The sequence below is a fragment of the Cibotium barometz genome, chromosome 33, assembly GCF_041138505.1.
Source record: "Cibotium barometz isolate CiBa-2024 chromosome 33, ASM4113850v1, whole genome shotgun sequence".
Taxonomy (NCBI): Eukaryota; Viridiplantae; Streptophyta; class Polypodiopsida; order Cyatheales; family Cibotiaceae; genus Cibotium; species Cibotium barometz.
Genome location: NC_141078.1, coordinates 6,507,849 through 6,528,562, shown reverse-complemented (window position 1 = coordinate 6,528,562; position 20,714 = coordinate 6,507,849). Strand labels below are relative to the sequence as shown.

General features: G+C 45.9%; 1 protein-coding gene across 1 annotated transcript in view; it reads left to right on the top strand.

Annotated features, from left to right (window-relative positions):
• Positions 1 to 20,714, top strand: part of LOC147619235 (uncharacterized) — a 63,090-nt gene that overhangs the window by 13,243 nt on the left and 29,133 nt on the right. The window contains exons 2-7 of the mRNA XM_086772880.1: positions 5,788 to 5,815; positions 6,031 to 6,161; positions 6,290 to 6,651; positions 6,998 to 7,091; positions 7,230 to 7,323; positions 7,444 to 7,530. Coding sequence (XP_086629006.1) covers positions 5,788 to 5,815; positions 6,031 to 6,161; positions 6,290 to 6,651; positions 6,998 to 7,091; positions 7,230 to 7,323; positions 7,444 to 7,530 — 796 coding nt within the window. The remainder of the gene's footprint in view (positions 1 to 5,787; positions 5,816 to 6,030; positions 6,162 to 6,289; positions 6,652 to 6,997; positions 7,092 to 7,229; positions 7,324 to 7,443; positions 7,531 to 20,714) is intronic.

Sequence of the window (20,714 nt, the reverse complement as noted above, 5' to 3'; positions counted from 1 at the left end):
GTACATTTCCTTCTTCCTCCATGAGTCCCTACTCTCCCGGTAGGAGGTTCCTGGTGGTTTCTTGGACTGTTTTGATGCTGTCCAGTCTCCTTCTCTCTCAAGTTTGAGAGGGGGCTGATTGGTTCTAGAGCCTCTGAAACCGGCCTTCAGAAGTCCGAGGGGCGGTAAGACAAACACTCACACAAAAAAACACTTCATCACCCATGGGGACCTGGAAAAAAAAACAAACAGGGGGAGCTAGAGTGCTCCTGCAAATAGTACAAGGACACCGATTGGTCCCAAAATGCAGTGGCGCCCCTTGCGGTATTTCTTTACTTGAACAAAATTTGAGTACAAAGTTAAACTTGTCGAATCCTCTACCAATAGGATCCCTTATAGCTTTCACCCAAGACTTCCAAATAATAACTCTCATTATTACAACAAAGCATTCCATAGAGAAGGCACACCTGTACGACACCTCCCTGCTTGAAAAGGTCTTCTCCATCGCTAGCATGGAACCCACAACCCTTTCCCAATCAGTAGTAGGGTTGTACCAAACCTCATGTCCTTTCTATAGTCACAACTTGTATGTAACCTTGAGAAAACTATAACCTGTTCACATGAATCCAGAGACATGTTTTCCACATGAAACCAAAGACCTGTATCTGATAAACCAAAGACTTGTATCCCATAAACCATAGGCCTGTATCCTCGTTACCAAAGTCCCGTTTCTTTTCGAAAGACCAATGTCCTATTTCCATGACAGATAAATCCACATATGCATCATCCAATCACAGTGCCAAAAATCTAGAGAGAGAAAGATAGAGGATGTGTCAAGCCATCCCTGAACACACATAAGTCCAAGACGAAGAGCAATACACATCTCTTCCAAGAACATCATCCTATGTTTCTTAACTTGATCCTTTGTATCCAAGTCTCGTAAACACAGCCTGCTTGCAAAGAGAGAGAGAGAGACCCCTTGGCTGTTACCCCATCGGTGCCTCCTTCAACTCGCCTTCTTCCAAAAGAGATAGAGAGAGACCGCGCTGACTGCTTCCACACATGCAGCCACGTGGCGTAGAGGGCCTCCCATCTGACACCCGTCTGGCTACCCGACTGGCTGTAGAGAAACTCCTGCCTGACACCTGCCTGGTTGCCCGTCTGGTTGCCTGTTTGGCTGCCCGATGCTGCCCATTGCTGCCCGGCTGTAGTCCATACGTAGCAGCAGTAATACCTGGCGGTAGTAGCACTTGGCGGCGGCAGAAGTAGCGGCAGTTGCACCTGGTGGTAGCAGCGACCAATAGTAGCAGCAGCCCCATGCGCAGCAGTTGCACCTGGCGGCAGCAGCAGCAGTTGCACCTGGCGGCAGCAGCAGCAGCACCATGCGTAGCAGCAGTCGTCGCCTATGCGCAGCAGTGCCCAGTAGCAGCAGCAGCACCATGCGAGGCAGCAGTCGCCGCCTATGCGCAGCAGCGCCCATGCATAAACCATCTGGCCACCACACGTTGATGATCCATACGGCGATCTCTTCCTCCTGCTCGTCACCCTTCCTTATAAAGAAAACAATTCGCTTTTTTTTTCTCAAAAACGCCAAAAGTAGAGATTAAAAACGCATGCTTAAAAATTTGATAATATTTTAAGCCATCAAAGGTTTGAAAACCTTATAAACAATAAAATCCCTTTTGTCCCCTTTCACACTTGGGCTGGCCACATAATGGTTTCCTTTTCATACACAAAACTTGATGCCTGTTCACACTTGTCCATCTCGTGCCTGTGCCCACCTGCTTGTTGTCGAGAGGGAAAAACACAAGGTCGTAACAGTCTCGCTTCGTTGGAAAGCACTTGAGAGAAGTGTTTGAGAGCTGAAATCTGTGTTTCTTGTTGCTATGGATATGGCTCCCCTCGTACGAACAAGAATGACAAGTTGAAAGGACCCAACTATGCTCATTGGAAGCTTCGGATGCGGATCTGGTTCATCCACAAGGGTTTGTGGGATATTGTTCAGGGCATCGAGAGGAAGCCTTAGCATCCTCAAAACTCTAGGAGGTGGACTCAAGATCAGGAGGAGGAATTTGCTGCGGAATTACAAGACTGGGAGAATCGGGACTTGAAGGCGCATTCTGTGCTTGTGCGGACCATCACAAAGGAGGTCTCACCAACAGTGCAAACTCTCACCAATGCTCATCAGGTATGGTCTAAATTGGAGGATCTCTTTGCTCGAGATTCGTTGATGAGGACAGTTACCTTGCAAGGGCAGCTCTATCGCTTGTTATATCCTGAAGGCAGTTCGATGCAGTCGTTTCCCATGGGGGCCAAGGTTATCCATGACCAGTTATGGCTATGGGTGCTGCTTTGTTCTTTGCTCAGCTAGCTGCCCTTATCGTCACCAAGCTTTCCCCAGACTATGATGTGATTTCTCGATCTTTGTGGTGCTAGGTCACATCCACTCAGTTGGATTTTGATGATCTTAGCTCCCTACTTTTGGAGGAGTCCGTTCTTGTTTCACAGGGTAAGTTGAAGATGTTAGTCAACGGTTTTGACCAAGCACTTTCCTCAGTTCAGAAGAAAGGTCGGAGTCGCTGCTTCTCTTGTGGGAAAAGAGGACATCTGTTCAAGGATTGTTTGTCCAAGAAGAAGGACAAGATCAAGGGAAAGGCTTCAACTCAGAGAAAAGGCACAGACACGACACATGATAGTGATACATATTACAGATTCTAGTATCACTTCTAGGGCTCCCAGGGCGCTTCCGGCTGAGGAGAACCCAGATGGTGTACTTCTCTAGTACACATGCAGTTTTTTCCCATGTGCTTCCAGCCAAAGGAGACTTGTGGGTGGGAGAGGGGGTTGATTACAGCTCCACTTACTGGTGCATGGGGACCGTGATTTGGAGTTCCAAAGGAGTTTCCCCATTATTCACTATTTCATCCACTTCCCTTGTACAAGTTCAACATCTCTTGCTGTCCTATCGCCATTGTAAAGCTTCAAGCTAATATAAAAAGTGATCTTGTCCACAAGCTCTCTCTACTCTCTCTCTTGTCTTGTTTATGCTTTCGCATGTGCATTCTCCAACAATATACAGGCTGTTATACTAGTTTATGTAGTCATGGATGAGCCACATGGGCTGGTTTACAGGTTTTGGCGCTCATGGATGCGACATACAGGCTGTTATACAGGTTTATGAGCTCATGAATGAGCCACATGGGCTGGTTCATAGGTTTATGAGTTCATGGATGAGCCACATGGGTTGGTTTCTAGGTTTATGTGCTCATGGAAGATATAGTCACAGGGAATGGGCATTTTTAGACTAGGGAATGTTGGGGATGGGAGCATCTTCCCGTTCCCATTCTCGTCCCATGTCACTCTATAGTCACAGGGAATGGCCATTCTCAATCTTTTCCGTCCCCGTCTCCATTTTGCGTTCCATGTGACTATGGTGGAAGAGCCATATGGGCTGTCATACAAGTTTATACGCATATGGAAGAGTCATGTGGGGTGTTATACATGTTTGGAAGGACATGTGGATAGCCATATTGGATGAAGGACATGTTTATGATTGTATATGGATAATCCGGCATCTCTCATGGGGAGAGTAAAGCCCTCAAAGCTTGTACATGTTATATTTCTCCTTGGAAACATTATGGTTTCTTGGAGTCTGTGAGGAGGCGTCTATCTTCTATCTTTGTATTATGGAAGCTACTTTTGAAGCTCAAAGCAAGCTATAATAAAGTCCTATTTGTCTCATGGCTTCATGATGTTTTCGGCAAAGAAGAAGAGCTAAGTATTCTTTGAGGTTACAAAGCTATTACTTTTTGATTCTTTATGGTTTATGTGATTTGAACACCTAACCCTTGTGTGTAAATGCAAGGAGAAGTGTTGTATGTTTTTCGTGAATGTGTTTCAGAAAAAATGCTTTTCATGGTTGAGAAGCCTAGAATCTAGAGGTCATCTCTATTGTGAGCACGATGCTTGAGGACTACAATATACGACATGGTTATATATATATATATATATATAACCATGTTAGGGGTGGAGAAGCTGAGGGGGGTTGGAGGTGCCGGGGAAGAAGAGAAAGAAGCAGGAGGATGAGGAACCTCTGTATTAAGCTCAAGGTGAGACCCGAAATCATGAGACCAAGGTTCAACAAAGTGAACATCGCAAGAAATCACTAAGGACTTCGTCTCCAGATCCCATAATCTGTAAGCTTTGAATTGAGAACTATAACTAAGAAATTTGCACTTCCTAGATTTGGGATCAAATTTGGACTTGGCAAAATCAGAGATATGAGCATAGGCATCACAGTTCCTCCACTTCCATCTGAGCCTCATTTGATACATCCACAGGCACCTATAACTTGCTTGCACTCCACCCAAGTGGTAAGCACAAGTCCCTAATGAAGCATAGTAGATCACCACTGCTAAACATAGAAAGAAACTGTCTTCCGAACCCATGAAGCCTTTGTGAAGATACCACCGATGACAAAGTGTCAAAAGCCATAGCCTTCAACCCATCTCTTGCACCATAACACTTCAACTGCTTCTTGTTCCTGGCTGACTATTTCCTATCCTTGGTGTCTTTTCTCCTGAGCTTCATCTTTAGCTTTTGCTCTTCACCTCATACAGGCAAAGACACACAATCCTGCACTGCATCCTGCACTTCCTTTTCACTTTCCACATGTTGAAGCTTTTGATGTGACTCTCATGAGACAACCACAAGCTCGCCCCCTTAGAGCAATCATGGGCTCGCCTCCTTGAGAAAGTAGATGATGTCCCGGCAATGGAACCATGGAAAGCATTCCATAAAGAGAAGGCACACCTGTACAACACCTCCCTGCTTGAAAAGGTCTTCTCCATCGCTACCATGGATCCCACAAACCCTTTCCCAAACAGCAGTAGGGCTGTACCAAATCATATGTCCTTCCCTATAGTCAAAGCTTGCATGTAACCTCGAGAAAACTACAACGTGTTCACATGAATCCAAAGACATGTTTTCCTCATGAAACCAAAAACCTGTAGCCGATAAACCATAGGCTTGTATCCCATAAACCATAGGCCTGTTTCCTCGAAACCAAAGTCCTGTTTCCTCTCAAAAACCAATGTCCTGTTTCCATGACAGATATACCATCAAATCACGGTTGCCAAAACCCAGACAGAGAAAGATAGAGGACGTGTCAAGCAATCCCTGAATACACATAAGTCCAAGATGAAGAGTAACAACACATCTCTTCCAAGAACATCATCCTGTGCATCTTAACTTGATCCTCTATATCCCAATCTCATAAACAGAGCCTGCAATCCACGATGAGAGAGAGAGAGAGAAAAAGGTTTCTCGGCTGTTAGCTCCTCGGTGCCTCCTTCAGCTCGCCTCCTTCCAAGAGAGAGAGAGAGTCAAGCATGCTGTTCAGCCTTGCGCCTCTGTGACCGCTTACAGTCCTCCGCCCCTTCCAAAAGATAGATAGAGAGAGAGAGAGAACCGTTCAGCTGTGCGCTTCATTATTCCCGCCAGTCGCCTTGTTATGCCTGCGCTGGCTGCTTCCACACTCGTAGCTGCCAACACCCGCACATGGCCTGACGCCCACTTTTTGGTCTGTTTCTGCAAAGGAATATATCCAGTCAAAGTTTTAACCACTAAAGGTAGTAAGTAGGGTAGTCTGTACTATGAAGACAATGCATCGAACCTGTTGTTTATGGGTATGCCAAGTATGCTAACATGTCGATCAATAAAGGCTTTTCATAGTCATGCAGTTTTTTTCTCTCTTTGTTTTCTTTATATATAGATGCCTGATGAGAATTGATATATTGTGTTTTTCAGGCGGCTGCAGTGTTGGGGAAAAGAACAGGTAAGAAAACACTTCATTTAATGGAGAGAACAGTGATTTGTCTTTCTTTTTGGAGTAAAATCCAGTTTGAAAAAGTGGTCTGTAAATAAGAGGCTTCAGAAGTGACCTCCACATGCTGTTTGTACTTGCCTATGCACATTCACATGTATGCATGCATCTACTATCCAGGGATGCAATTTTTTGATTTGTTTCATGTTCTATGAAACTGCTACCAGGGAAAAGATCAGGAGAAAAATTGACACCCAAGGCATTGAAGTGTTTATACAACGTCTTCTCAATCAAGGACACTATCACGAAGAAGGAGGCTCGTGAAATCAGTGCATTGAGTGGAGCCACTGTAACCCAGGTTTTACTGCCTTGGTGCCCTTGTGCTGCTCAAGCATTGTTTTCAAGCTTCTCTGTTAGTGGAAGTGAGTATGACCTGCCCCTCTAAACATGCATTTTTGTGGCTCTGTTTGACTGTATCTTGTGCAGGTGAGGGAGTTTTTCTCTGGGCAGCGTTCACGTGTCAGAAAGGTGGTGCAGCTTTCACATGGAGAGCCAGGTAGTGGTAATACATGCCTTGGATTCCAATCTTCACAGCTAGACCCATCAACAAATGGCTTACATGATGGGGGAGATACGGTATCCTTGTCTCCTCAGACCGTGGACAGTCAAAGCGCTTATCATGCATTGCTGGATGGCTTCCATGGCAAGAAAGATGGAAGTTCAGGCAAGTTGAATGCTGTGGAAAAGGCCGAGCATCTCATAAATGTAATGCGCAAGGAGAATACATTTACAGGGCAAAGCCAGCTTGCACAATTGATTTTACAGGCCCATGGATCTGTCTTACTCTGGTATTACTCCTGGTTAGGCCAAAATCTCCTAGCATTTCTTTCATTATCCAAGCACATATGATACCTTTTCAGTATTCAAGCCAAAATTCAAACCAACATCCTTGTAAAAATCTTTGAGATGACAAACTAAAAACATGGATGCCAACCTTAATTTAGTCATTCTAGGGCATGTGCAAAGCCTTTTGAGGGGACTCATTGTTTTTATGTTTAGCCAAAAAGATTAATCCGCAATACATGGGCGCACACACGAACGCACACACACACACACGGGTGTGGCTATTCATCTATGGTAAAAAATTGATCTAACCCTTCATCGACGGCTAAGACACAGATTGTTTGCTTGCAGCTTTATGGTCAGGGGCGGTTTGCAGCAGATAATCAAGTGGCTGATGCAAGCTGCTGTAGAGGAACAAACTAGTCTTATACGCCTTCTATTGAAGGTCGTCTCTTTCTGCCTTTTAGCTTTTTTACTGTTCTATTGTTCTCAAACGTACTCTTAGCTCAAATAGCTTTTTCCTGTGATTCCACGCTACTGAAGTGTGCATGTTCATGGTCTTTCATCCTCTGTTCTCGTGCAGACAATCTCTCAATTGCCTCTTGGATCTGCTCTACCAAGGCAGTTGTCTTTGCTCTTGCAGACTGTTAATAAGCTGCGGTTTTACCGAGCACAAGGTATTTTTTGTCCTTTTATCATCTTCGTGGGTGAGAACTTTCACTGCTTTTTCTCTCAATCACAATGAGCTGATACAGTCTGCATGTTGGCTTTTTTCCAAATGTGTGGTTGAAGATCAGACATTGCTAGTCGTGCACGATTGCTTCTTTCGCGATGGAGCAGGTTTTTTAGAAGCACGCAAAATGGCAAGATGGCTCCCTCCACAGGTAATCCCTCTTTGCCTCAATGCTCTGAGTGTGTGCACGCATGTTTGCATGCGTGCTCTGGCATGCTCAAGTCTTAAAGCTTGTTCGGTTATCTTTTGGTGAAAATGTTGGCTTTGTTTTTGCTTTTCTTGCAAAAGACAGTAAGATTGTTCTAATTGATTATGTTTAACTTATGACTGAAAACTCTTACTAGGTGCACGTGTGCTTGTGCTGCACCCTTGCATAAACACAAACATGTACATGCATTCACACACATCCACATGCAGTGCATTGATGCACATGGTTGGGCACACGCTCATGCACCCACGGGCATGTGCTTGCACAATCACATATCCATGTGTACGTGCACACACATACACACCCATGCACCCACATGCGCACATGCACACATGTAAGAAAACACACACCCATGAACCCTCATGCACACATGTAAGAAAACACGTGTGGCATAACACAATTAATACTTACACAATGAGGATCCAAATGCCAGGAGGACGGGGGCCGAGTTTTGAGTTGACCAGATCAGTCCGTCAGGGGTGCCCTCTCGCCCGTTTCTTTTTCTCTTCGTTGCTGAGGCTATGAGCATGTATCTGACAGCAGAGGAGGTTGGTTTGAGAGGACTCCAGCTCCAAGTCCGGGGAGAGGGCCTGCTCGATTTTGAGTTTACTGATGACACGGGATTATTTTTGCATGGCCAGGAGGCCAATCTTTAGAGGGCAGAGCAGTCGCTACAGGTTTTTGGTGCAGCTTCGGGAGCATTGATCAATTGGCGCAAGACAGTGGCCTTTTGGATCAGTAGCGCTCCCACTCCGGCATGGAGCCCAGACCTGGGTTTTAGATGGGTTCCTCCTGGCACAGCAGTGCAGTATTTGGGATGCCAGATTGGACTTGATTTGTCACCTGAGCAGCAGATCGCCCCGCTTCTTCTGAGCATTCGGAAGAAGCTTTTGTATTGGAGTACCGCTCGGCTATCCTTGGCTGGGAGGGTGGTGGTGATAATCAGGTGCTTTTAGCGACCATGTGGTACATCATGTCTTGCTGATCTTCTCGAGCTCTTGCATCAGCCAGGTACAGAGGCTGATCAGGAACTTTCTTTGGTCTGGGCGGGACGGTCAGCCAGCCCGAGCTAAGGTTGCTTGGGTAGTTATTACTCTTCCGCTGGCCCAGGGGGGCTTGGGCATTATAGATCCAGTTGATCAGAGTAGAGCCTTATTGGGGAAGCTTATTGTTCGGGGACTGCTTCGAGGCGCTGAGCCTTGGAAGGAGCTTCTTTTTCAGCGACTGCAGGCTAGGGCTCCTCCAGCAGGGGGCACTTGGGCACCAGAGTTACGATGGATCTTCATAGAGATGAGGAGGACAGGCCTCAGTAGAGGATGGGAGGATAGATTTGCCTTGAGCATCCTGCGAGCTTGGGAGCTTCTGAGACCGGGGCTTTCTTAGAGACCTCCTACTTGTGATGAGGAGCGGGCCAGACAGCCGCTCATCTGGAGCCCCGCAGTACGCACTGAGCAGGGTCATATGCTGGGTTCTCGGCCTCGTCTAGCCTGGGGACCATTGGCGGTAGGCCCAGCACGTAGTTTTGGAGACTGGCAGGCCTTCTGTAGTCTCCCAAAGGAGGTCTAGGTGGAGAGGCTGAGTCACTTCAGAGGGGGGCTGATTATGAGGGATGACATTCAGGAGGCGCTCACTGAGGAGTGGTTCACGCCTTTCGAGCCAGCAGCCCCACGGTGGATGGGAGCCTTTACACAGATGGAGATCCTGATTGCTGTTAGAGCTTGCACTGAGGATGGTAGATGCCTCTACTATGAGATCCAGGATGAGGGCAGACTTCAGAGAGTGGAGACGGAGTCGCCTTTGGTTGCAGAGTGCATCTTTCAGAAGATACGGGTAGTGGCCGCCGCCGCCCGGAAGTGGCATATTGATCCAGACCCTGCAGATGTGGACTTTGATTGGCGCATTTGGGCATATGCTGCGCGCCCTTGGCCCGGCTCAGTGGGATCCTGGCGAGTACGAGTGGCATGATCCTTATGCGTCCCCCGAGGCCACCGAGATTACCTTTTTCCAGTACATTGTTCGGTTGGGGAGGCATATTTTGACTGCGAGGAGGATGGTCTCTCCAGCCGCATCGGATCATTGACGGCTACAAGGAGTTTCTGGAGGATTTTGGGCCAGGCTCTGGGCTAGTCGACAGGCACGGAGGATCTCGACTTTTCAGTGGCTGGTTGCCCACAGGGGCTCTGCAGTTGGCACTTGGCTTATCTACAGTGGTCTTCCGGCGGCTTGTGTCCGATGCGGCCACCCTTTGGAGACACAGAGACGCTGCCTATGGGACTGTCCACAGGCGCAACAGATTTGGCTGAGGATGCTGCGCATTTTGGCCCCCCTCTCTCCAGAGGGCATGTATACGTGGGGGGCTGCTGCTTGGTCGACATCGTCAGGACCTGCTCTGGGATACGAGACAGAGCAAGACAGCCAGGCCATCAGATTCATTAGGGGCCAGCCTCGCCTTGTTCCTTCACCGGATTTCTCGTCCGCCGTCTGGAAACAGGAGAGGGATTTACGATGGGAGCTCCTCAGCAGCCTCACCATCTGGTTCACCTGGAGAGCCCGGTGTTTCAGGGCCTTTGAGGGGAGACTGGAGCCACCAGCAGAGACTGTTCGGGGGATTTGGCAGGAGCTGATCCACACCCTGCGCGGACAGTATGACCGCATCCGGGGCGACTCGGATGCGGCGATCTTGCGGCGCCAGGCCTTCCACGCCACTTGGCGCAGCGGCCCCTTCTATGCGCTACATGCGGGAACCCCCCGCTGGCATTACAGGCCACCTGTTTGGCTTTTCCCCCCTCCTATTGTATGATATAGCTCTCAGTTATCTGTACTGATGTTTGTACCTTTTTGCACCTAGGGAGAGTCTCCCTAGCTGGCTTGATTGGATCTCTGCTATGCCTTCTCATGAGCAGGAGAGTTTTTTGTAGCCCAGTGGGCGTTTTTTTAATTAATGAAAGGATCTTTTCTCAGAAAAAAAAACGAGGATCCAAATGCAGACTGATGCACAGCTTACACGATATGAGAAGAACAAAGTTTTCTTTGCTGATGAAATGAGTACTGGAGATTGTGTTTTCTCTAGTCACAAACGTCCTCGTCCCGTGGCAAGAGTGAGATGCGGGATGTCTTGACTGCAGAACCATGGCCACTCCTCATTAAGGGGCCTTACAAACTAGAGCGAGTCAAGGACCTGGTCATGATGAGGGTCAAGCATTTGAAGGTGATCATTATTGATGTGGCTTGATGCTGAGCCTAGCTCGACCACTCCATCCATGATCAACTTGTGCACAAAGTGATAGTGGATCTCCACGTGTTCCATGCAAGTGTGAAACACTGGCTTCTTTGCAATGGTTAGGTTGTCACAATGCAACACTATTGGTTGCTTCTGCACTACTTCCATGTCCTCCAAATTTTATTTAAGTGGCAATGTCTTGCAAGTTGCAAATCGAACAGCCTGGTATATAGTTTTTGCTGATGAGAGTGCCACTGTTTGCTGCTTCTTATTGATCCAAGATGCAACTCTCCAACAAAAGGTGAAGCAGTACACTCTATTGAGTCCCTGCCGTGAGGCACAACACCCCGTTGTGCTTTAAGTTTAAGTGATGCTGTACCCCAACGCTGCTTTGATGTACTCGAGCACAGGCAACTATATCTTCCAATGGTTCTTGCGGGGCTTATTAGAAAACACACTCAACACGCTCATTGAAAAACTGATATCTGGTTGAGTATATAAAGATTGATCACTAGTTGTCTATACATGGTCTCATTCATGAGTTTCATACCGTCTTCAATAGATTGTGATGTTCTGCCATCGGCATTGCAAGTGACTTGAACTTGCTCTTCCCAAATGCCTTAAGTGTCTCGCTAGGGCATCTCTATGGAGAGATGTCAGACTTGTGTCACATCTCAATCCCAAGCAGTAAGACATTCCATAAGGGTGTGGAGGAGAGCTGGTCGACCCTGCATGGCAATACACGACCCCATGCAAATGGTGTTGCCAAGTGTTGGGCAGCTCCTTAGCACTTGGCAGAACTGCCCGCACACTTGGTGATTGCCCATGGGGGTGTGCCCACACCCTTCTCAAATGGGGGAGAGCCGAGTGTGTCCGCTTGGGTTATAAGTTGTCCCCCTACACATTAGCAAAAAAACCCTCAATAATAATAAAAGGGTTGGGGTTTACACTTACCACCTTCAAAACCCAGAAGATTCACCTACGAACATTTAAACATGTTTAGGCACATGCATCCATGCCTTTGGACTTTGCCATGTGCATGCCACATGCATCACTCATGTGACTTCCAGTTGGATATGCTTCCTTCTTGCAGCCACTTTCTAGGCAATATACGTGGTACAGTATGGCCTGTTTGGGGCTATTTTGGCAGCCCAGTAAGGGCCCAGAGGTGCTGAGGACATGCACCAATAGTTGGGACATACGTTGTTCACAAAATAAACACAAGAAATGGCCTTTTGGACAACTTTTTGGGGTCATAAAAGGGCTTTCCGAGATGCTACTAGCATCATGACACTCTATAAAAGGGTAGTTTAGAGCTCATTTTATGCAGCTCATATCATCAGCCCTTGGCACACATACACGGTGAATACAACTGTCTATTGCAGTCTTCAACCCTTAACACAAGGAGCATCTGGAGATTATCCCAAAGCTGGATCAACAAGTTATCTATGGATCAACAGATAAATATGCATAACGAGGATCTCACCCAAGTTTGTGTATGCTGAATTAGGGTTTGCGTTTTAGGGTTCACAACCAAAATTAGGGTTTCGCTTTTTGGCATCAGAACAACCCTTGCAATAGTGTTTTTGGTTCGAGCTTCAATGCGCAAACTCCAAAAAACGAATTAGGGTTCACTTTTTGTGTTTTCAGCCCATTTTTGAATGTAGCATAGGTTGCATGTTGTTTATGTACCTAAGGTTAACCCTAGGGTTAGGTTGACGGATCCTAGGGTTAGGTTGACTAATCTTTGGATTAGGGGTTCCAAAAGATTAGTAAGCAGGCTGATTATAAGGGTTAAGGCTCATAAAAGCTTTGGCAAAAGCTATATAAGTGTGGGTTATGAGTGCTTGTTGTTGTATTGTGTTATTGTGCACATGGGGTTTGTGCCTAGACCATGAGTGCTAACCCACTCCGGTTAGGCGATCATCATGTGGACGGTCCACCGATGGCCCAGTTAGGGTATGTCCTAGTGGTATGGGATGCTTGTATGGATAGAGCTTTAGTCCCTATGCTCGGGGGTGATCCGATGTTCTGATCTATGGTTGGGCTTGCCGAACCCTGATTGGGAACCAACCGTGTACTTGTCTTGTGTTTAGGAGATCTTGGGAGGATTCTATCATGAGAATCTGAGATTCTGTCCCGTGAATCCACGACAGTGTTACGAGTTTGGCCATTGGAAAGATCCTTCACGACAGTTGCGGTTCACCAGGTAATCTCTTATTGGATTTGTTTCAAGGAGGGTTAGGGTGAACCATAACAAAGCAATGACACATGCAAAAGATGTAGTTGCAAATCCTTCAAAGAAGTCACCAACGTTTAGTGTTCAGTTAGAGAAGAAGGTATGGTGGCTAGGAGCATTTGAAGTACCCAAGGAAACATTGGAGGTCTTGGTATCTGAGTGCTTTAAACTAACGACAAACAAAGAGGTGATGCACAGAGGGAGATTTCTGTAAGCTTTTTGATTCGCTTTTCTTGGGTTTCGTGAGAGACATGTATTTTCCCGTATCTCTATTGCTAGGGTTTGAAGCATACTTAGTTTGAAGGTATGTGTACTCGCGTTTTGTTTTTATACAAGTCACCTGCAAGAGGGAGAGTGTTCTGTTAGAAGTCATCTCCTGTCTATACATATACACCAGGGCCTCTGTTGTGGGTCTGCCCGCCCTTATTAGGTGTTTTCTCTTTGTACAAAGGGGATAAGGTTTGGGCGGTGGACATTGGGTTTTGTCCACTTGGGGACATCAGTGTGTGTGAAGAGTGGGTTGGTCATAATTTATAAGTGAGTTTTGGTCGCCTAAAACTTAATGAAGTATGTACACACTCACTTATAAATTAGTGCCAACTCCTAAGGCTAGGTTTATGACCAATACTTATGACCTGTCACATGCCACATAACCATGTCAGCATACAGTTTCACACGCACGGTTCGCGGGTGGGCGTCTCCTTACCCGGAACGACACATTGGACAAGCAAGCATGAAAATAGCATGCAATTTCAATTGCAAGCAAGCACACAAAGATGCTATGCAATGCAATATTGGTATGGACAATTCCCGTTCATGAGACTATATCAAAATAGACGTGCTCTAGGCAAGTACACGAGGTACCAGACCCAATGGAACACCAATCCACCAAGCATTTTCAAGCATGTACATGGAGAGACATGTCATGACCCTGTGAAAATGGAACAGCACAAGTGTGGGCATGGTGGTTGTTGAGCAAAATAAATATTAAATGATTCATATTTGGGGTGCCCGGACAAATGGTATGATGTGTGGACATCCTCAAGTGTGAAGGGGGACCAAGGACATTAATATTTTTAATGTTTGAACCATGGGTGGCCCCTAGGCCTAAGTGGCCCTAGGAAACTTTAATAAATATTAAAGTAAGGGCCTTAGGATATTTTTGGAGAGAGGGGCAACTCCACTTTTGGAGTTACACGCCTCTCTCATCTCTCTCTCTCTCTCTTGCTTTTTTGGGGAAGCGTGCAAGCTTTAGGCGTGGAAGAGAAGGGAAGCGTGAGTCGAATGCATAGTTGCTGGCTTATGTGAACTGAGTTGTGGAACCATGTACATGAGATATGCCAGATGTGTGCTCAAGGCTGCCCTGCTGAATTGTCTTGGTTGATCAGAGAGAAGCATAGAGTGTTGCTTTTGTGGCACACAGATCTGTGTGTGAATCCTCTGTGCTAAGAGGTCTTGTGGGCTGCCAGATTGGACATACAGGTGTATTCTCCTGGCTGGCTTTGTTGTACTCAGTTTCACTTCTCTTTGAATTTGAATAAAGAAATACCGAAAGGGGCGCCAAGCTTTAGGGCCAACAGGTGTCGATTTCATTTTAGTTTTGGGGCACTCTAGCTCCAGTTAATTTTGTTTCTTATTTGGACTACAAGTGGAAGGGTGACTGCTAGTCTACCGCACTTTGGTTTTTACCAGAGGCCGGTTGCAAGGTTCCGTTGCCGGGACCCATCATCAACTTTCTTAAGGGGGTGAGCTCGTGGTTGACTCGAGGAAAGTCATTGCTGAAAAATTCAGCAACATGTCTGACACAGAAGACGAATATTTTTATAATGAAGAGGAAGAGCAAGAGACCTCTCGTGAGAGAAATGAATCTGAGGATATTCTTGCAGGAGAACAGGCTGCAGATGATGCACAAGATGAGGATGTAACACAGCCAGAGGATATGCCTAGTAAAGAGGAAGATGATGCAATGGATGTGTTTATGCAGCTCACACAGTGAGAAGTTTGCTGAATTTATGAGATCCCGTTCTGAGCCTGAAAAGAAGAAGAAGAAGGTGCGTTCTAAGAACCTACCTCAGGGTAATAGTGGTGCCTTCCCACAGGATCCATCTTTTGGACAGTTTTCGAACATGCAACATGCTTTTGGTGCTAACTCACAGAGTTCCTTCTTCGGACAGCCATCTCTTCCTCAGCAGTCTATGCATCCAGGTTATTTTGGTGGTGGCTCTGTGTTCCAATCCATGACTGGGGGTTATCCTCAGGGAGGCACGGGGATGCCAGGGACTTTTGGAGCTAATTTTCAGCCTGGTATGCAGGGGAATATGTATGGTGGTATGCAATCCGGAATGCAAGGAAATATGTTTGGGGACATGTAGACCTGGAATGCAAGCAAATATGTATGGGGGCATGCAGCCCGGTATGCATAATGGTATGTTTGGAAACATGGCTGGAATGTATGGCATGCCAGGTGTGGGAATTGGTAATGTTGACCCTATGATACCCTATGATGGGCATGAATGCTGGGGGTAGCAATCTTGTGAAGCCACTTCCTTACGATAATCTAACACCCTGGGTAAGGCGAAGGATTATAAGGAAGGGGGAGCTGCTGTGAAATTTGATACATTCAGTGGGGCCAAAGATAAACTAAAGGCACTTACCTTCTTACAGCAGTTTGATGCTACTTTTTCTGGTGGTAATTACACGGAGTTCTCTAAGGTGAGAAAAGCTGCGACTTTTCTCAAAGGCAATGCATTGCAGTGGTGGTCTACTCTTCTTTTGCAGGGCATAGCACCATCTACTTGGGTACAGTTTAAACAGGTGTTCTCTTCCGTATGGCTCACATCTACTTTTGAGGTGGATGGAATGACAGCATGGCACAAGTTGGATGCATCAAAGTGTGAAAATCTTGAAGATTACAATAAGAAGTTTTGGGAAGCTTTACTCCCAGTTACTTCTTATCGTGCAGTGCCTTTGTCTGAGCAGGTAGAGAAGTATTGTTGTGGGCTGCCCAAGGAAGTGCGTGACTATTGCATCAAGACTGGAGTAACAAATATGTCACAGATGATAGAGAATGCTATGACAGCTAATGCATTACTCACTGGAGTCTCATCTGGATTTAAAGGCAGTAAGAACTCGAGCAAGAAATTTGAAAAGTCAGGGCATGCTTTGTGTGATGCAAAAGGGTCTACAGAGAAGCGGTATAAGAAGTTGCCAATGCCCAAGAGAACTCCTGAGGAGAGACAGGCTTTGAGGGATGCTCGGAAATGTTTCTACTGTACAGCAGAGGGACATATGTCTTTTAATTGTCCCAAGAGACAGTCCCAAAAGGACTCTGACAATAAAGGGGAGCCCAAGTCAAAGAAACCAAAACCTTCTGCAGGGTTAGTTCTCGATCTTATTGGGGAACAGCCAGGTGGTGAAGAGTCTGAGTTGTGCAGGGCATGGGGCAAAGTGAGAGATCAAAATGCCTCGATATTCTTTGACACAGGTGCTAGAGCCAACTTTATTTCACCGGATTTGGCTGGCCGATTGGGGATCCGTGCAGAGGAGATGGGGCCTTTGTATGAGGCTAACATGGCTTGCCTTGGGTATGCAGAACCCGTCACTCCTATTATTGGGAAGCTCAGGCTTCATTTGCAGGGTTATGTGGACAGCGAAGAGTTTTTCATCCTGCCACTTGATGGATGTGATGTTTTGTTGGGTATGCCATGGTGCCACAGAGTACATGCGGTGGTGGATACATACACTAGGAAAATCACTTTGACTCATAGAGGGAAAGAACATGTTTTGGATGTAAAGTTAAAAGGGGAATCTGTTCCGATTGTATTAGCTTCGACAATTTCATTAGTAATGAAAAAGCATCTTTCTGCGTACTTGATTTATGTAAAGGATGCAAAAGATGATGAGTCTTAAGTCTAATTTGTCTATGTTAGATAAGGACAGGACTGATTTCTTATGTGGGTTCCAAGATTGTTTTTCCGAGTCATTGCCAGGAGAACTTCCTCCGGAAAGGCCAGAAGATCATGCCATTGATCTAATTCCGGGTAGTACTCCACCAAATAGACCGCCGTACCGTGTTAGTGCAGCCCAACAAGAAGAAATTATGAGTCAAGTACAAGAGCTGTTGAATAAAGGGTTGATACAGCCTAGCTCATCACCCTTTTGCTCACCTGTACTCTTAGTGCAAAAGAAAGATGGTTCTTGGCGCATGTGTATTGATTACTGGGCGCTGAACAAGAATACCATCAAGAATCGATTCCCCATTCCGAGGATCGATGACATTTTGGACCGCTTACAGGGCTCCACAGTCTTTAGTCGGATTGACTTGAAAAGCGGGTATCATCAGATACGTATTAGACCCGAGGATGTGCATAAGAGAGCATTTCGAACCACTTTTGGGTTGTATGAGTTCTTGGTTATGCTCTTTGGTTTGACAAATGCACCTGCCACATTTAACAGAATGATGGACAGGATTTTCCGGCCTCATAGAGCGTTTGTGGGCACATTCTTTGATGATATGATTGTGCATTCACAAACTAAGGAGGAGCATAGAAGGCATTTGGCCATTGTGTTTGCAGAACTCCGGAACCATAGGTTGGTTATTAATGGCAAGAAGAGTGAGTTTTTCTTGCAAGAGATACACTTCTTGGGGCATATTGTGTCTAAGCATGGAGTCCGTATGGATCCATCGAAGATGGAAGCAATTCTTAATTGGCCAGATTTGAGAACCATGCATGATGTACGCAGTTTTTTGGGATTGTGTTCCTATTACAGGCGGTACATACGGTATTTTGCTGAAATTGCTTTGCCCCTTCATGCCTTAACAAAGAAGGCAACTTCGTTTAGATGGGCTGATCAGGAAATTACAGCCTTTAAAAAGCTTAAAGAAAAGCTTACTTCGGACCCAGTATTGGTATTACCGGACCTCCGAAAGGCTTTTGTTGTCCAATGTGATGCATGTGGAAATAGCATTGGGACAGTTCTCATGCAGGAAGGACATGTGATAGCCTATGAGAGTCGAATATTGCAAGATGCCGAGAAGCATTTACAGGTTTATGAGAAAGGATGTTGGCTGTAATTCATGCTCTTTCTACATGGAAACACTATTTGCTTGGGGCTGATTTCACTGTGCAGACAGATCATCAGACCTTGCGTTATTTCCTCACGCAAACTAAGCTTTCAGAGGCATATGTGATGGGCAAACTTTTTGTCTATGTTCCATTTCCAGATTGTGCATGTGGAAGGCAAAAAGAATGTTGTGGCAGATGCTTTGTCATGCAAGCCACAGGTTTCTGCAGTTTCACTTGCTTATCATCATGAGCTTGATGAAATGAAAGAGCAGTATGCCCATGATGAGGACTTTGAAAGGTTGTATGATCAGATGTCTGAGGGTCAGCGGCATGAGCACTATACTCTCAGAGATGGGTTTTTGTTGATGCATGATAGACTGTGTGTTACCAGGCAATTGCGCTTCAAGGTTATGATTGAAAGTCATGCTCCACCGTATGCAGGTCATCGAGGAATAGACGCCACGGTAAAAGCAGTGGAGACTTTCTTTTATTGGCCAACCTTGAGAGAAGAGATGTTGATGTCTTTGTTAGGCAATGCATCGTATGTCAGAAGGTAAAGCTTGACCGTCAAAAGACACCAGGGTTATTACAACCTTTACCTATTCCAGATAGACCTTGGGAGAGCATTGCCATGGATTTTATATTTGATCTTCCACGTACACAAACGGGGAATGATGGCATTGGACTATCATATGCAGGTTCAGTAAGTAGGCTCATTTCATTCCCGTGTGTAAGACGATCAAAGTTGATCATATGGTGAAGTTGTTCATGGCGAACATCGTCAAGTATCATGGCTTGCCTACGTCTATCATTAGTGACCGTGATCCACGGATGACGAGTTTATTTTGGAGAGGGTTGTTTGACAACATGGGTACAACTCTCAAGTTTTCATCTTCATTTCATCCACAAACAAATGGTCAATCGGAAGAGGCTAACTCTACAGTGTTAGATCTTCTTAAGTGTTATGTGTCAGAGCACAAGCAACAATGGGAAAAGTATCTTCCTTTGGTGGAGTTTGCATATAACAACACTGTCCATACCTCGACGGGCAAGGCGCCTTTTGAGATTGTGGAAGGAGGGAAGAAGGTACCACCCATTTTGCACACAAAGGATAAGATCTTTGATGATCAGTATGTGGAAAACATGGATGAAGCTTATCGGCGAGTTAAGTTGGCACTCCAGAAAACTCAGCAAAAGCAAAAGAAAGCCACAGACCGTCACAGACGTGCTTTAGAGTTTGCATTGGGTGATTGGGTTCTTTTGCGATTTGAAAAGGCAAGGCTCAAGAAGATAAAGGGTAAAGAGCGCTTATTCCCTAAGTTGAGCATGCGCTATTATGGACCTTTTCAGGTATTGGAAAAGATTGGTGAGGTGGCCTATCGATTGAAGCTACCAGATCACTGGAGGATTCACAATGCATTTCATGTGAGTCTCCTTAGACCTTTCCATGGAGATGTGCTTGAGGGTGTATAAGATGAGGCTCAGCCGGAAGTTGAGGAACTTGATGAGGTTCTTATTCCAGAGCAGATACTGGCACATAAGAAAAGAAAGGTACGAGGTAAAGTTTCCCGTCGCTATCTTGTGAAGTTCAAGAACTATTCAGCGATGGATGCGAAGTGGATGGAGGAAGGTGACTTAACAGATTCACCTCAGGTTTTGCAGCTTTATCTCGATGCCTTTGAGTTGGAGCCGACTCTTGTTTTGGCTCATTCAGGTTCAGCAGAGCATGGGTCTGGAGCATTGCGTGATGCTCAAGAGGGGGGTAGCACCTCCACTCCCTTGATACAGACAGGCTCAGATGACATCTAGAGGTCGCTTGGTGCAGTTTTTGTCTCACCCGAAGGTACTGATGGCTGACAGTACATCTGTTTATGGGACTTCTGTGATATATATGTACCAGTCACATTGGATGTTGTGGTTGTGTATGGTTCACAGTGGTATACAACTTAGACTACTACTACACCATTGGTTTGCAGTGAATGTTGTTACATGTGCATGGCTTAGAGAGATTGGGACGCTGATCTTGCCATATTGTATATTTCACTTTGGCTATTTTGCTATATCACCAGATTGCAATCGAGGACGCTTGCCATTTTTCAAGAGGGGGGATATGTCATGACCTTGTGAAAATGGAACAGCACAAGTGTGGGCATGGTGGTTGTTGAGCAAAATAAATATTAAATGATTCATATTTGGGGTGCCCGGACAAATGGTATGATGTGTGGACATCCTCAAGTGTGAAGGGGGACCAAGGACATTAATATTTTTAATGTTTGAACCATGGGTGGTCCCTAGGCCTAAGTGGCCCTAGGAAACTTTAATAAATATTAAAGTAAGGGCCTTAGGATATTTTTGGAGAGAGGGGCAACTTCACTTTTGGAGTTACACGCCTCTCTCATCTCTCTCTTTCTCTCTCTCTCTCTCGCGCTTTTTTGGGGAAGCGTGCAAGCTTCAGGCGTGGAAGAGAAGGGAAGCGTGAGTCGAATGCATAGTTGCTAGCTGCTGGTGTTTGGCTGTGTACAGAACTGCCTTTAGACAGGCCGTAGAGTACTGGCCGTACAGACCCAAAGACTGCAGGCCGTACAGAGCAAGTGACGGCTGT